Genomic DNA, 17,586 nt, shown 5'->3' on the forward strand with positions numbered 1-17,586 from the left:
GGAGAGGGACAGGGGCACGGACCCAAGGAGCAGCGAGTACCGTGTGCTGTGGGCATCCCCGGGTGAGCTCTCATGCCTCTGGTTGCTCACGTCTGGCCCACCGCGAGCGCTGCCCAGGCACTGATATTTGCTGCCCGGTGGTGATTTATTGGGCATTTCTCCCGCCGGACCCATATATTTACATCCCCCTGCACCGATATGTTTATGTCCGAACACCGCCGTGCTATAGAAAGGGGCCTTTGGGAGCGGGGTGCCTGCCCACCCAAATGCGTGAACCCACTGGTGCTGCCGCCGGGTGTGTGCGCCGAGCTGGGAGTGGGCCGGGGCTGTCAGCTCTCACCGCCTTCTGGTCACAAACCTGGCTTTATTTCAAGTTAGTCTTTGTGTTTCTGTGTGCACACGTTTCTGTGTCACGTCCTCGCTGCGATTCATGTCTTCACCCTACACAGTGGTGCACGATACGAGAAGCAGTGGGGTTTAGCAGGGGTTGGGACAGCCAGCGACCAAGTGAACCGCAGTCAGCAAAGAAAAGCCATAAAATGAGGAAATCGTGTCCTGTGATACACTGTTTGCAATGGAATCTTTTTTTTTTTTAAAAAAAAAGAAACTGCATTGACCTGTAAAAATGCCTTAAATTTCACCCTCTTGTATTTTTAGCATCTTGCTGCTGATAGTTGCTAGCCTTGCCTCTTACTCTGTGTTTCTTCTGCTCAGTATGTGCATTCAGACTGGTAAGTGGAAAGGATTTATCTAACAGTGAAATTTTTCCTTGCCTGTAGTACAAAGACATGAACCCATCTAATTATTATAATTAACAACATGTTAACATATTGCCACGTCTACTTCACTGCTGTTGAAATACGTTAGGTTTTTAGTGATTGCTCATTGCCATAGAATTGTAATTTCAAAATGTATTATAAAAAGGAAGTGGAAAACTATCTGGTTTCTAGATTTTCAGTTTTACTTTTTCTCGAAATACATCTCTCATCTTTCCAAAAAGAGAGATCCTGTATGTCTGTAGCAAAATTGTTTTGGTGCCAGTTGGACCACACCATTTTAGTGCGTGGTTGTCTCTATGCACAGTCTCACTGTTGCTTTCAGCAAAGTAAGATCCATAAACAGCCAACTTCCTTTACTCTACTTGTATAGAACTATTCACTGTTCAAAATGGATACCTGTCAGGTTTTGTAATCAAACTGAGTTGTTTTAATTCCCATGGCACTCTATAGATGTGTGTTATTACAGCATTTTTGATACTGAATGTGAAGTCGTATCGCAGTCCTTAGTTAGAAATTGTACTGCTTTGAGAATGTCTAAAGAGTAGATTCTAACATCTGATTCCTAATCTGCTGCTAATGTTTTAATTCTTGCTTTTTAAAAACTGTTACCGAAACAACTGGGCTGGTTCCTTGAGTTCTGGTATGCAAAGATGTTACTGAAGGAAGTCTCCATCTCTTCCAGTCACCTGGTTATTGTTTCCATCTCATCTGTTTTCCCCTCTTTTCAAAGGTGGTGGAAGAAGGCTTCCATTTCTTCCTTACTGGCTGTGCTTTCTATAGCTAGCTTTGGTCTCTCAGATGATTGCTTCCTGATTCTTCTTAGATCTGCTGCTCCTGTCTTCACCTGTTGAGTGATCTTCTTCATACATTCTTTAAAAAAGTCTTCAGAGGTAGGGCTACTTTAATGTGTGATATCGGTGGCTGTTTGATGATTTGGGACCAAGTTTCTGGCATTCTTTTTTTTCCCTCTTGGAGCTCTGTTTATTAGAAAAGATTCAAGACCTGAAATAAATAGCTAGAAAGATATATTTGAAAAAAAGGGAGTTTGAGATAAGAGGTGAACAAATATCACAAAAAAATGATCTGAGGTTCTGTATTACATAGGCACCTAGGTAGTATTGCGTTGTTATCTTGTAAAAGGAGAAGATATCCTTGCAAAAGAACTGCTGGGGATAGTGCAAAGGAAGGAGGGGGGGAAAACTAAACTTAGAGAGAGCTACACAAGAATGATTTAACTCATTTATTGTTCAAAGGCAAAATTCTACCTCCAGAAAGAATTTTTGAAATGCATATATCCAAAACCAAAAAAATAATACTGAATGACAGGGTAAAGTATTTATTTTGTCTGAAATTAGCACCTTATGTTTAGTAATTGGTTATCACTTAATGTTGACAGGTCATACTAGCACTAGAACTATGTTGAGATATCTGCTGGCTTTATTGCCCTCTCTGTGTGTTTTTTTTTTTTTTGGGGGGGGGGGTTGGGGGGAGATTTTACTGTAATTTCTGTAAATTATTGAACTAATTTCATGTTAAATACCATTCCAGAATTATGACCAGTTGTGCCTTTGCAAAGTAAAATCAGTATAAATGCTTGCTTCCGAAGTAGATAACAGAGCATTTTTTTTTTAATATGTAAAACATGCAGATGTTTGTGAACAGTATTACAATATTGAGCCTAATTCATGACAAGGAATTAGGGATTTTCGTAGTTTTCTATAAAAAATGAGCTTGGAAAATTTGATGGGTGGAAGGTAAAAAAATAAAAACAGTTTGGGGAGTGTTTGTAAGCTATTCATTCAGGTATTCAAGTCATAAAAGTAATCCTAGGAAAGAGTTGACATATAAAATACCTTCCAAAAAGGAAGCCTTAATTCCATTTTAAACAGAGACCAAAATTTATTAAGCTCAGGCATTTTAGTTGTAGTTTAAAAACAAAGAAGTGCCTTCAGTTTGAAAATGATGTTGATCTAGAGTGACTTTGTCAAAGTCAAATGATTTATGTAGACCAAAAGAATTAGAAAGCTAATATTGCCACGTGTAAAGTGTTGGATTTGGATCAGTCAGTGTTTTCTCCCTGTGTTAATTCAGTACTACATAAATTGTTGTAGGGTTTGGGCTGACAAAAGCTAAACCCATTCAGTAAAGTAGAGGAATTGGGAATTTAAGTGGGATATACTTTCAAGTTTTGTGGCTTTGTTTTTTCCATTTTGGAGGTAGTCATGAATATTGCCAGTGTTATACTTTCCAATTTCACTTTGGGATTAAATGGATAATTTCTTTATGGCATTAATAACATATTTGGAATTAAGCCAACCAGGCAGAATGTGTTTCTATCCATAGTGCCTAATATTTTGTTCCATGTATTTTTGAAATTACAAAAGTAATGTGATTAAGGCTTCCTCAGTGTTCACAGAACTAAATTGATTACAAAAACAGAATAACTACAGAAGATACTCTCCTAAGGTTTCATTTTGCTGTTTTGGAATCGCGTGGAGACTTTGTTCTCTTTATTGGTAACTCCCTGTTTATCTGTATTTGTTCCCATGCGGTAAAAGCAGCTCTTTACTAAACACATTTAAAAGTTTGCTGATATTTGATGCCATTGGGAATGGCCTTCTAAAATGCCTTTTTTTTTTTTTCTCGTGATCAACTGCTTTGTAAATATAAATGAAGAAAAACACAGGGTAAAATTTGATAACACATCAGTTGTTTAATTGTATCTGTATATAACTTAGTGTAACGGCAGACGTGGGAGAATTTTCCAGGTTTTTGCTGTGAGCAGACTCTGGCGCATTTAATTTTGTCACTTAATTTACTTTTTCATAGCGTATTAATGTCAGTCGTAGAGCAGAATGTGGAACGTCGTCCTTGACAAAGTCGTGTGAGAAGATGAAATTTTATTTTTTTTTCGGTAGCGCATTGACCTGATGTGTGCAGTACCTAGCGAAGGGACAATGCCTCGGCCGGCAGTGCGAGGGTCCAGTCCTGCCATCTGATCCTGGTCCTTGCCTGGGTCTCCCAGGTCTCGTTTCGTTTATTTCAGAGCAGCTTCGCTCAGGTGTGAAGGTCTGCCCCGAGCAGCTCGAGTTGCAGGGCTACGCCCTCAATTAGGATGCGATGGGAGCAGGAACGGTCGTGTACCAGGTAGAACCTAGGGAGGGAAAGCAAGCGTTATGACAATACAATTATGTGGTTTGGGGATTAATTTTACCCTTTGAGGCATTTACAACTCTGGACCGTTTTATTATATACCGAGAAAGGGAGGGGTGTTTCTCGGGGAGCTTTAATCTTTTTGCTATCGCAGGAGCTCCTAATAACAAAATGCAGAACAACAATAGAGGGCTTTAACAGGACTTCCTCCCTTCTGAGAAGGGATTGTTTTGAGTTACCATCAATATAGAAGTGAGCTTCAGCTAAAGCTCAACAAAAGAGTACAGGAAACCACAGCCTATTTCCATGTAATTATTTAAGTGAGGTGCAAGTAAGGGCAGGCATTTTGTTTTCTTCTGTTTTTGTCTTTGCTTTGGCGTGCTTTGTTTTTTGTTTTTTTGTTTTTTATAACAGATTTCAACACAGGAAGGTGTTTGCCTTCAGCTGTCTTGGAAACGAGTAGTGTCGAGTTCTTAAAAGCTGGCAACGTGATAATTGATGTTTGTATTCATAGAGAGATGAAAACAGATTTTCTGTTATTGTCTTCATTTAAAAGCAAGTGCATACTTAACAAATGATAGCTTGCAACTAATTGTTGAGACTAATTTCAAAATTCTTCATCTGTAGTATCACTTGCAATAGGGGTTGGGAGAAGGTAATTTGCTGCCAGCGTAGTAGTAGTAAAAAATAATAATACTATTTCTAATATTAAAGTGAATTTCTGGAAAATCTGTGAATGATTGAACATCTAGTTGTATTTTTTAGCTGGAATACAGGTGTATATAAAAGCTATTTAGTGAATAATATAAAATACTCCCTAAATTTGGTTCTCAACTGTGTTCATTTAAAAAGAGAAAAAAAGACAAAACTGGAGCTCTTAGGTGATTTTGGAGTTAGAAATATTTTAGCTTTTTTTTATTTTTTCTCATTAACAGCTGTCATGTCTTATGAAGACCTTGGCCTGTTTGCATTTGGATCAACTGGAAAGGTAAGCGTCTGGTTTTGTCTGTGTGTTTTTCTTTTCGTTCTCACACTTCCAATATATACAACTGTTCATTGCACAGTCAAGATATACAGGTGAAATATGTAGTATAATTAGAGAAGGTCTAGTATCAATAAAAAAAAATCCATTAGTTCCTGAAAACAACTCTTTGTTACCTTTCAGTTAGTGTTTGTGTCTATGGAAGCCTGAAGATTAGTTAACTGTAAAATAGATGTTTCTTAAATGCAAGGTTTTGTGCTGCTTTCCTGTGAGTGTGTTCACTTTTTAATTGTATTCGCAAATGCATGTTCACTGGCTTTATCATCAAGTTGGCTCAGGGATCCATTTCAGGTTGGTTATAGTCCCGTTGTACTGTTGCTATAAATTGTTAAGAGACACTTAAGTGATTTACTGGTGTTGTTTTAGTGTTTAATAGAGATCTAAGATAAGTGTTTGCCTTTCATGTAGTTGTTACAAAATAAATAAACAAGAATATATTTTGTGCATGTTGATTTTTTTTCTTTTTTTTAACAAGCTGTTCAGATGAACATTTCTTGTTACTTTATCTTATGATTAAAAAAAATTATGAACCGTTTTTGGTATAAGAGTACTCAGCATGTAAGCCAAGCCTTTTTAGTAGTTTTACTCGATCTGTTTTTCTTAATAGACGATGTTGTTCACTAATAGTGGGTACACAGGAAATGCTAATAGTGAATACAATACATATAATAATAAGACTACTATGCTCTCTGTTTCAGTTGAATGATTCTAAAAGCAGGTTTACCATGCAGAAATGCAATTTTAATGGTTTTCTAAAAAAAATAAATAAATTAAAAAACGAGTTCTGCTTAACAAACCAGAGTTTGATTTATTCTATTTTAATGTAACAGAGAATTAAATCTGAGCTACTAGGTGTAATTCTTCCATTAGCATTAATAAGCAGATAATGAGCTTAGTCTGCGTGGATCAATATTTATTGATCAGAGTTAAGATGTGATCAACATCAAGAGAAGATAAATCTTGATATTAGCAATGTATTGAATTTTTTTTTTCGGAGGGTCTGTTCTGTACATGTTAACCACAAGCCACTTGATGCAGAAGCCATAGAAATGTAGAGCTTAAGGAAGTATTAAAATGTGACCAAGTCTGCCCCTTCTCTGAAGTAGGGCTAAACATATATAAGCTGTTCTTGGCAGGCATTTGTTGAATCTGTTATTCCGTGACCGCTCAATGTTACTCAGTTAAAGAGTTTTCACAGTTTCACTGTGTAGACAATTATTTTTATTATTCTCCTCAATATTACTGTTTAGTAGTTCTGTTTTAAGAACTACAGTCATTTCTTCTAAAAATATCGTCTGGTCTTCCATTTTCAGTGTGTATGGAGAGCATTCCATCACTGGAATATATCTCGGTTGAGAAGCTGTTGTTTCGATTAAATAATAAAACAAAGTTCGCCAAGCTTTCCCGATGAACTGATGTTTTTTCTCTCTTGAAATATCCTTGATGTTTATACGTTTATCTTAAAACATGACTGCAAAAGGGAATGCAGTAAGCTGGCTAACAACTCGACAGCAACAGCAAATGCAATTACCTATATTTTAAATCAAGCATGCCTGTTACTGCATCCTAAAACAGGATTTGTCATTACTGTGGCTGCTGCTGGTAGTTTTATCTCAGCCTGTTCCCTCTACTTGCAATCTAATAACTGTAAGTCGTATATGCGATCTCTACTTCCCGAATGCATTGCTTTTAACTGGCTTTATTGATTTCCTTTTTTTTTTAGACTCTCCTAGTTTATCACAATCATTCTGAATTCCAGTCCTGACCCTGAACTTTCTTCAGCTTAGTTGGGTGCAGATGGCAGGTTTTTTAATTTTTTTTATTTTGATTTTATTTTTTAAAAGTTGTTCTTTTCTCATCCAAGTCATTCGCTAATAATACAGCCAGACCACTGCAGGACCTTGCTTGAACTGGCATCCTAGATTGACAGTAAACTACTGGTAACTGCTCTTGAAGTAAAGCAGTTATTCAACCTTACGGTGATTTCATGTCAAAAATATTTCTCTGTGTTTTGTGAGACTGGAGATTTTCTGTCATTGGAATATTTCTGATTCTCCCTCTCGAAAGGCATGAAGTATTTCTTTCCATCTATGGCAAATGACAAGACTATATTTTTTTTGCTGACTTGTGAGCTTTCAATTCATTACAAATCTGATACGTTTTTCTAACCTATCAATTGAAAAAATGGCAATTCTCCTTTCAGATTTTATTCAAAAGTAACCATTTTGTTTTTCTTCTCATAGCTGTGGCTTGATTTTTTCCAAGCTGACTTCTGGTAGCACTCGTGTAGGAAGGTCCTGTTACATAATGAAGAACAGTGGGTACAGAAAGAAAAACTGTGCTATTCTAGATGATGCTGCTATTTTAGAACCGAAATGAAAACAACACTGGGAAAACCTTAGACACTACTTCTAGGGTTTTCAGTTGGGAGTTGACAATTGCAGAGATTCAGAAAAATATTTTTAATGGCCTATGGTCACTTCTACTTCCATATCAGTCCAATATGAATAATCGCAAACACTAAAGAAAAAGCAGTGTCTGTCTAGTTCACAACTTTAAAAGAATAATGACATTCATGACAGTTAAATATTCATAGTTACTCGGAGTGAGGAAGTAGTTTGTATAAATCTCTGCTGATTGCCATTTCAGAGGTGCACATCAATTAGAGTGCATTTGTGTGTTTTCAGTGATTTCAAACCTCATCTGCAAAACAAGCTTCACCCTGTAACTACTGTTGTTTTGTCATCTTAGAATGCAAATGTGGTCTTTCAGGAAGTTTTTTTTTTTTTTGCTTTTGTATTCATTTTAGGTTGCATTGCTTTACATGTGTTATAAACTCTTCATTAAACAGAAGATGCCCTTCCTTTCAGTACCAGTTATCGCTTCTACATCTGGTCTTTTTAAGATGATACATGTGCTTTACGACTGCGATAGACATATGACTTTAGTTATCCTTACCTTTTCTAAAGAAATCTTTTTTTTTATAGGTCCTTGTTGCAACTACAATAATTATCCAGAATATAGGAGGTAAGAAACTTCATACGCTCAATTTTAACTGAATGGAATATAATCTCCACAGTCTGCACAACTCCACAAACGTCCAAGGCACTAATTAAATGCGAGTGTTTTTAAGAGTTTGATTAAAAAGAGGAAGACTTGCAGAAAAGGCTTATGTGGTCATGCTAAACTCAAGCACTGCAGTCATGGGGTAGAAGGGGAACTTGGTGGGGGCTGGACTGTATGCCTGGTGCTGACTGCATCGCGTGACATGGAGCATATCCATCAGAGCTGGCGTTGCTAATCGGAAGGGGCTGATGAGGCATAATCTCCTCCCTTCTCTTCTGTACATTTGCATCTCGTTGCTGCATTTTTTCATATCATCTGTTTTGTTTGTTTCCTTTGGAAAGCACTAATGTGTTTTAGTGATTTGTGTAACAACGGAGTGCTTAGCTGTGGAATTTCAAATCTGCTTTATTATAGTGGCTTTCTTTTTTTGTTAGTTCAATACCTTGGGTTTTTGAGGTGGGGAGGTGCGTGCTTCGGTTTGCTGACTTTTGTCATGTGGGCTGATAATCTACGACGTCATATGCTGGGTTCTCCAGCCCTATTCTTATTTTGTCTTCCTTTGTGCATAACAATAAAATAACACCAGCTGTGTTTTCATTAAAATAATAATCTAAGCATTTGAGCTGTTACTCAGGTATGTTTGCATAAAACACTTGAGTTACTGAGTAGTAGTGCCCTTAGAAAATAATTGTCTGAAAGCTGACAGTGTTTAACAGAACAATTTCTAATTCCCTTGGCTATTTCCTTCAGATCTTTTGGATTCTTTCTTTTAGATGAGGAAGCTGTGTGAAAGCTCCCTCCTTTCCATTCCCCACCACCACACCTAAGATACACATGTTCACCTACCATGCCAAAAGGAAACAGCCTTCCAGCGCTGTTCTTTCCTTCGGCATTACATGTCAAGTCCAGACAATTCAGCGATCACTATTTGTTGTCACTACATAGCGACCTAGAACTAGACCAAGTTACTGCTTGTAGGATAAAACTGGAATCCTTTGTTGTACAGCAGTAAAAACTGCTTAATTTATATGGCTGTTAAAAACCCTAGCGTTAACTTCAGGCAGGAGTGAACAAACTAATTCCAAGGTTAAGGATTATTTATTCATATGGGTTTTAGAGGTTGTTCTGTAGCAAGAACAAATTTTTTAATTTCCTTTCCTGTTTGAGTGGACCTCTAAATAAACAGTACTAGACAAGGAGGGATACACAGTGCAGGTTCTGGAGACTCTGGGATCATGCACAAGACTCTGTGGTCAAAGGAAATATGACTCTCGTTTCTTCCTCACAGCAGTTCATAACCTTCTCGGTGTCATTTTTAATAAAATTCAGTAACTGCAGGGGCCCAAACTAGTGTCTGCTGGATATTATCAAACTACTTACTCTGTCTTCTGCAGTGGGCTTCTCTGCCAACAAGTAGGGCCTGTTTTGCCAACCAGTGGTTTTCTGTTTAACTAGTTAAGAAGGAGGTTGCTGCAAATTGAAACTTCTCTTTCAGATATTTTTAACTGACCTCATTTTAATGGAAGCATTCAAAACTCTTTTGCTTCTTCTGTTTCTAAGGGCAGTGTCTTTCATTTAAGGGAATGGTAGCACTTTATGCATCCTCTGCGTTTGTTTGCAGAATCACTTGGTTTCAAATGCACTGAAAAGAGAAAGCTGACTTTCCTTTTTCTGAACTGGTTAGAGTTGGTAAAACCAAACCATGCCCAAGTCTATCATGAAGCATACCCTGTGAAAACATGGGTTTTCACGTGCAACTTTGTCTTCCTTGGCGCCTTCCTCCGTACAGGAGATCTATTGTGCTATCATTGCAGGGAGCTGTCACAGCTTCTGTTTGGTATTTAGGTTTCTGTCTGGGGTCAGAGCTCCCAGCTATGGTGTTTCTCTCCTTAACTTCCATTTTCACTTCGGCAGAGTCCAAGTTAGCAGAGCAGCACTGTGGCAGGAATGATCATTGCAGAATAGTCATTTTCAGTGTAACAGGCTCTTAAAGATAGGAGAGATGAAGAGCTCATCTCACAGTGAGCCTGGGCTGTTGAAAAAATGCATAGAAAGAAAGGAAATTTTTCTTGTTCTTCTAGCTCCTTCTACAGATTTTAAATGGGAATGGTGAAATTGTGGAGTGTAGTTTGTCCTGAAAGGCAGCTGCGCTGGAATTAGGTATAAAACTTACGTTCTTCGCCTTTTCCGTAGCACAATTAGGCGTTCACCTCTTTTTTTGTTTTATGTGTGTTTGAAGGAACTAGCAGCACTGTGTCTGTTGGGCAGACTTCCAGACTCTGTCAACATCTTTAATTTCAGAGTAAGGCTAAAAATAAAATTGTTTTCTGTTACCTCCTCCATCATCAGACCTGGGTACATTGCATCATATAGTATCTTATTTCAAAAGTGATTGGAGAACATGAAATAATGAATGATGATTTGTGATTAAAATAAACGACTTCACTAGGGTTATTGTCACTAGCAGCATCTAGTCTTGGCAGTTTTAAAGTTTGGTCTGATCACTTCTAAAATTTTTGTGTGGAAGTGATTTGCATTTATTTGCTTTCTAATTTGTCATCTTTGCTTTCTGAAAAAGAAAACTTGAGCTGTGGGTTTGCGTTTGACATCCTAATTGCCCACACTTACAGCTTTGTGTAGATAGTGAAGCTGATTTTTCTACTAGCAGGATAGCCAAAGGGGGGAAAAAAACACATTAATTTCGTACAGCTACAGGAAAGTAGTAGTTGTCCAAACTTAGAATAAATCGTAAAATACCTCTGTTCTTTTTTTGTTGTTTGTTTGTTTTAAATAATTCAAGTTCATTGCCTGGAAATTTCAACCTGTATGTCTAACACGATCACTCAACTTTCATGCAGATTTTCAGCTGTGCTGGAACACTTTTTAATTTGTGTTACTTAGATAAACATAACACATACCAAAATCTATTTAAGTACCAAAGGTTAACTGAGGATGTATCCAGAGAATGTGTTGACTTTGCAATATCCAAATGTGAACTGAGGTCATCTTCAAAAATACTGTGATTTAAAGACTTCACAGAATTCATACAAATTCTTAGCTTAGAGTTAGTTGAGAGAGATTAAACTTTGAGAATATTTGTCTATCCTCCCTTATGTCCATGTGTACTTGTTCTTGCAGTACAGATATTTGTTAATAAGGGGAAAGGTTGAATGGGATGGCCAAAATTACTCGTTTTATATTGTTCTATTTGTCAGTATTTTGGCCCAGTCCAGCGGCTCATTTGTCTAAATAACATGATGAGTTATGTGAGCTGTCTTTTTCTCCTACGAGCTGGTTAGTGTGACTGTGGGGTTACAAATACGACACTAAAAGGATGACTGCCAAACTGCATGCTACCAGGCTGTTACTTTGTTCATCCCCTCCTCCCATCCTGTTCACCCCAGCTCTGTAAGTGGAGTGATCTTCTAAACATCCACTTGTTGCCTGCCATGCCGAAGATCTTGGAGGATTTTGGATCTTGTCATGCGGCTCCTGAGCTCAGAGAGGGCCCTTGGTGCAGTTGCACGCCTGGAAGCGTAGAAGGAGCAAGGGAGGCTGCCATGGAAAACACTCCGGTACGTGGCTCTGCGCCTCTTTTATGTAATCCTTCCCTGGAGCAACTGGATTTGGACCGAGTCCCTGCTATTGTCCTAACAGCGCTGTGCTTCTAGGAAGTGATGGATGAGGCGCAGCAGGCCAAAGCCCTGGCCTGGCACCACGCAGGCCTTCCCCTGGCCTGGTCGGGGAGGTTCTGCGAGCTTGGTGGATGCTCTCCTAAGGAGCAAGGACAGGAGTTTCTTCTCCTAGAGCTGTCACTGCTGATCTGACTGAGAAGCAGGGCAGTCCTCACCACCGTACCCAGGAGAAAACCAGTAGGAATCTCAAAACATAATGTAATGAAGTTGGAGCAGGAATTATTTCAGTGAGGCTGGTGGAAAATGGAGACAAACACAATAAAGCATTGCACAAGAGCAGCTCACAATCTATTGCCAACACTAACAAATCTTCAGCGCTGAGGTCTAGCAGGAAGTCTGTGGAGAGTTTTACAGCATACTTCTCTGGGCTGCGGGCTGGTATTAGCTGAAGGTCACCGCTGTCGGGAGATGCGGCTCGTCGCAGAGCGCCGGGTACTGGCGATGCACGGAAACATAAATTGAAACTGCTGAGAACATGAGTTTAATTATTTAAAATTTATTAGCAGTAGGATTAAGTGCAACAGCAGAACATGTGGTGCAGCCATGTAGCATAGGTGGTCTGTAGCAGGATTTTTTTTGCGCTGGGCTTTCTCTTTTCAATTTCTTGCAGTAGGCTGAGATGCACAGAGCTCTCCTGCTGAGGATCAGTGCGAGTAACTGGCCTGCTTTGGCGTGTACCCAAATGAGCCTTGCAGCCTCTCTTTGGATACATGCTTTCCAGATAGCAGCCCTGATTTTACGAAGAATTGTAGGGTTTCTAGTATAAACAGAGTTCAATTAAGTGTAATTTCTCTAACTGGTGCTTCCAGATTTCCTTTCAGTATTCTGCAGTTAGCATGTACTCAAAGGTACATGATTTTCTTCTTTGTAATAGTCAGTTGTGAGGAGAAGCGCTTGTGCTGTATCCCTCGAGCACTGCTGTGTCCGCGGCTCTGCCTGAGCGCTGCAGGCGGTAAATAGGAGCTCTAGGATTAGTCCTGATGGGAGACGCAGTTCTTCAGCTGGATTTTACAGCCCATTAATACACTCAACATGATGGACAGCACATGGAAACCCTGCTCCGAACGTAATCAATCCTAACTATATTGCATCTTTAAGTCTGGTGAGCTCATACCCATCGCATGGGGCCGTGCTGGGTGCCTGCAGCGCTCCCGCTCCACCACCTGCTGGCCTTGCCCGGTGCCTCCGACCCTCCGGGCTGCTTTTTGCTGTTTCTTCTTCTCCTTTTTTCTGTTTTGGAGATGGACATTGAAGTGTTTGACTCCTGAATTTGTTTCGTCGGGGGGCGTATGTGTGTGCTTCCTGTGTCAGTACTTGCAAGTGCTCTGCACGTATTTAAAAACAACACCAAAACAAAATCAAATGTAACCAACGACCTTGTTTTACCAAGTTAATTGGGCATTTTTGTTTTGCCAGCTTTTTTTCCTCAGCGTTCCTCAGTTCTGCAATTTAATTTTAAACGTATTTACAAGATTTGTCCCAAATGTAACTGGAGCAAATATTTTGAGACAATGAGGGCTATGTTGGAAAACCCTTCTTTTTCTAATCAGAGTACAGTACTCTACGGACTGAAAATAATTGAAAAGTGTAAATCATGAAGAATAAAATACAGTCCTCAGCATGTAACAAACTGTATCATTAATACCTTAAGAAATTACTGGGCTTCCATTAAGTACGGAAAGTCTAATTCTGTTTTCAAACAAACTCAGTGTATGTTTTCACAGTGCAGTTTGCTTTTAACCTGAAAGCCTAATTATCCTTGCTGTTTCACAGTGAGGATTTCCAGTGCAAAGCTGCCTTAATTAAGGGCAGGTTTGTCTGCTCCCGTACTAATTTAACAATTAATGACCCGTGCTGTTACGTTTCCATATTGCAGTGAATGGTTGTTGGAAAGGCTTGGTATTGTAAAGAATATTAACCCTGCTTTAAAAACAAAACAAAATAATAACAAAAATCCCAACCTGAAGCTATACATTGAGATATGAAGAGCTACGTGGCAGTTATATTAGCATAACTGTGCAAATACAATTAAACTAGTGAAATTTTACTAAAATAAATCTGCTGTCTGTGAGTTCCCTGGGGAATAAGAATAACTTTTTTCTTTTTTTTGAAGCTTGCTATGGGTAAGTTTCCTGCGTAATTCAGATAAAAGCTAAACTTGAAGAGGGAGGTAGGGGAGAAGAAATTCAGCAGGATGGGTGTCATAAAGTACAGATCAGCAAAGAAGTTGACAACCTCTTTCTGTTGTCAGAACTTGATATATGATAAAGCATTCCATCTTTTTTCACACACTGAAGTCTACATTTCCCTTCTATTAAAAAAAAAAAAAAAAAAAAAAAGACGTTAAGCTTCCGCTAAGAGGAAATCCTAAGAACAATGCATAAAGTAATTGGGAAACTTCTTAAAATTGAATATGTGGGGGATTCATTGTGAAACAAAAACAAAAGAGCATGCTCCTAAGGATATGTGATGTGGGGGCCAAAATAATTGATGGTTTTAAATGGCATCCATGCATCATTCCTGATGTTTTTGCAGTTTGAATTACTTACAAGGAGCTTGATGCAATATTGAAACGCTTCTGACCTTGCTATTCTGTTCTCATTCTTTGACTGGAGGGAAAAAAATTGAACAACTTGCCCAGAATCCAGTATTTTGCTCTCTAGTTTCACTTTCTTTCTTGAAATCCTTTCCTGTTGTCCTTTTTGTCACCCTGTCTGGATCAGGGCATATTCAAGTTTAAACAGCCTCCGTTACCAACAAAGGGAGGCACAAGCCCAAATGGATTTGTCACAAGCAGTTGCTATGAAGGATCCAGCTCTCCTTGGCTCGAGCGTGCTGTGACCGATAATGTTTATTCTAGTGCTATTTCTGTCTCTTGGCCTCTAATCTTTTCAGTATTGGGGGAAAAAGCAGGGATCTTATTGCCAGAACTCTTCAGAGAGTTAGACGGTGAGCATTTTCATTTATCTTAATGATTTGTAGGCATTTGTGAAGAATCTCCGTCTTACCCAGTGTTCCCCCAAGATGAAAACCAAGATTGCTCTGTCTGCTTGTCCCAACTCCCAGATCAGCACACCTTTTTTTAGTAGAAGCTGAAGAGGCAGTGTAGTTGTATTGATAAAGCCTATTTTTACCCAGCCCCTTGCCTTCTCCTGCATTTGGAGGGCAGCCTGCATCCATTTTTGCACAGTGCTTAATAGCGTGAGACATATTTGCAGTGATTTAACACAATCAGCTAGAGAGGTAGATTAGGAAAAAATAACCAGAAGAGTTAGATTCAGTCCCTTCAATGAAATGAAGGGATTTATCACCAGCCATTTTCTAAGAAAGGAATAACTTACATTAAACTTATGCATAAACATGTATATATTCTCTTGTATCATTACTGTGGATTTCAGCAACTGATCATTTTTGGGGTAGGATAGTAAGGAAAAGTTGCGATTCTTTTTCTGGTGACCAAAAAGCCAATCACGCGTTTGATTTAAATTGAGGCTGTGTCATAAGAGGTGTTTTGGAGACTAATTTAAAAACAACCTTGGCTTCTCTTTTCTCTAGCAGCTAAAGGTGTTGTTTTTTTTTTTTTCTCTCTGGTGGGGGCCCATATTATTAGTGTGAAAGAATATTATAGTACAAAAAGGACATGATGTTGGCAAAAACAAGTTATAATATAATAATGAAAGTTTAATGTGAGTACCCTATTTTATATTTCACTTCCTTTATTTTGTTGTTTTTCATCAGAGTCAATACAATGTTTTTGGAATATTGCAAGGTGATAACTGTTTTAAGAACGTAATTTCTCGCTGCTTTCAAGACGCTGGTAAACCTATTTAGTAATAAAGTAGTAATATCATTTTGATTTCTGCTGAATGTTTTAGTGTCTGAATATTGGCTTCTGTTGAATGCAGAAGTTCAGACCTGCATAGTTTTCCATCAAATAGCTCTTGGTGTATACTTGCAATATGCAAAGTCAGAACGTAAAAATTAGGAAGCGACTGCATTAAGGTTGCTAAAGTAGTTGGAGTCTGTACTTGTTGCATCTGCATGTTGCTAAAATCTCAAGTTACATCACTGTACGCCTTTCATTTTGCAGGAAACCTGTCTCATTCAGTGCTAAAGATAGGTGTCTCATCTTGCAAAGAGAAGGCAGCATGAAGAAAAACTATTATTTTTGAGTTTAGGGGATGAAATGGGATGCAAGAGCAGTAAGTTCTGCTCTCACGTTACGTACGAGAAGGGGGAGCAAACTGAAGGGAATGTTACTCCTGACATCTGCTTTTTTTTTTTTTGAGCACTTGACTTCTAAAGAATAATGTAGATCTAACATTGTTTTTTCTTTTTACATGATAAAAGGTGCCTTAAAAGTTAGCCTTTAAAATGTTACAACTATTTTGCAAGTGACAGGAAGTCAATATTTCAAAAGTGGAATAAATCAAAGCCCAAGATGGGTTTTTTGTTGTGTTCACTTGTGCCACAGTTTAGCCTTGTGACTGTGTAATCTCTTCCTTCCGTTTTACATCAGGACTGCCAAGGGTAGTTGACATTTAATTTTTACGATATAACTTGACATGCTTTTGGTCATGGTGGGCATCAGGGAAGTTACGTAAAGTTTCTTTTTTGCAGTGGAAGAAATGATTTTTTTTTCTCTGGCATACCATAAGCACTTTATTCCTACTGGAGATAATATTTCAGTTGCTGTGTCCTTTTTCAAGTTACTTCTCTGTTTTGATTTCAACTTCAAAAACAACCAGTGTTCTGCACTCACTTTGTAGTGAAATGTATAATTTATAATTATAATTTATTATATATTATTTATTCATAGTTTATAGAGTGTCATACAGTGGTTAGTGTCTTTTACTTCTTTCATGCTGAGCAAAATTTCAAGGATCTGTTTCTCATGAGAGGTACAGCTGCATTTGTAAATTAAAAAAAAAAAAAAGGATTTGACTTTTTCAACTGTATTTAGTGAGGGCATCCTGCCCCAGTTTATTTAAGAGATTCATGTCTTATCTGAGCATCAGGCTATAAATTACTTTTTTATTTATCGTCTTCATCTTATAGAACAAACAGGAGAAGATAAACTGACAAAAAAAAATCCTACTATGTGAGATTGTTTCCCATATGCACAGAGAGAGGAAGAAAGATGCATACAAATGTTTAGCATGTGCAAGTTTCTTAGTGCATGATTGGTTCCCTACTTCGGAGTGGAATTCAGTGAAATAGGACTCCTCTTTTAAAAACAAAGAGTAAGTGCACAACAAAGGATAAGTGATCAAATGATTAGCCAGAGGCTAATAGGAATGCAAGGGAAGAGTGACAGATTGCATATTAGGAGGAAATCTGATCTGGAAATTAAATTGAAGCTTTCTGCAGCTGAGCCTGCAAAAGAACTAATTTTAAAATCTTCCTGAAGTACATAAATATATCAAAGTTCTGAATTGCTTGTGTAAAAGCAGTGTATAATATGAGAAAGAAGGCTAAAGGATAAATAAAGTTGAATTAAAATTTAGAGGAATTTTTCTCTTTTCCACACACGCTATTATGAAAATACATCTTTGCTTAGGGTGAAATATGCATCTGCCTCTGTCTTTAGCATGAGAAAGTGTGCTGATTTTCTTACAAATTCTGGTGATGTACAAATGCACATGCTGTAAAGATCTGTGTGGTTGAATTTCCATTCTCCAGTATGCAAATAGGAGAGTAAAATCAGGACAGCAGATAAATATCTCACCACCAACAAGCAACTGCTACACGTCAACAGGGGAATATACTAAAATAAGAGAAAAATCAGAGCTTTTAATTATAAAGCAGTGAATATTTCCTTATTTAGTGACCTACCAACTGTTTTTAATTT

The 17,586-nt window shown here is 38.1% G+C and overlaps 1 protein-coding gene across 1 annotated transcript in view; it reads left to right on the forward strand.

Annotated features, from left to right (window-relative positions):
* The window catches only part of SLC38A6 (solute carrier family 38 member 6), a 45,121-nt gene that overhangs the window by 453 nt on the left and 27,082 nt on the right, over positions 1–17,586 (forward strand). The window contains exons 3-5 of the mRNA XM_040560563.1: positions 658–731; positions 4,868–4,920; positions 7,962–8,001. Of these exons, the coding sequence (XP_040416497.1) occupies positions 658–731; positions 4,868–4,920; positions 7,962–8,001 (167 nt within the window). The remainder of the gene's footprint in view (positions 1–657; positions 732–4,867; positions 4,921–7,961; positions 8,002–17,586) is intronic.

This window comes from Cygnus olor, chromosome 5 (assembly GCF_009769625.2).
Source record: "Cygnus olor isolate bCygOlo1 chromosome 5, bCygOlo1.pri.v2, whole genome shotgun sequence".
In the NCBI taxonomy this organism is placed as follows: Eukaryota; Metazoa; Chordata; class Aves; order Anseriformes; family Anatidae; genus Cygnus; species Cygnus olor.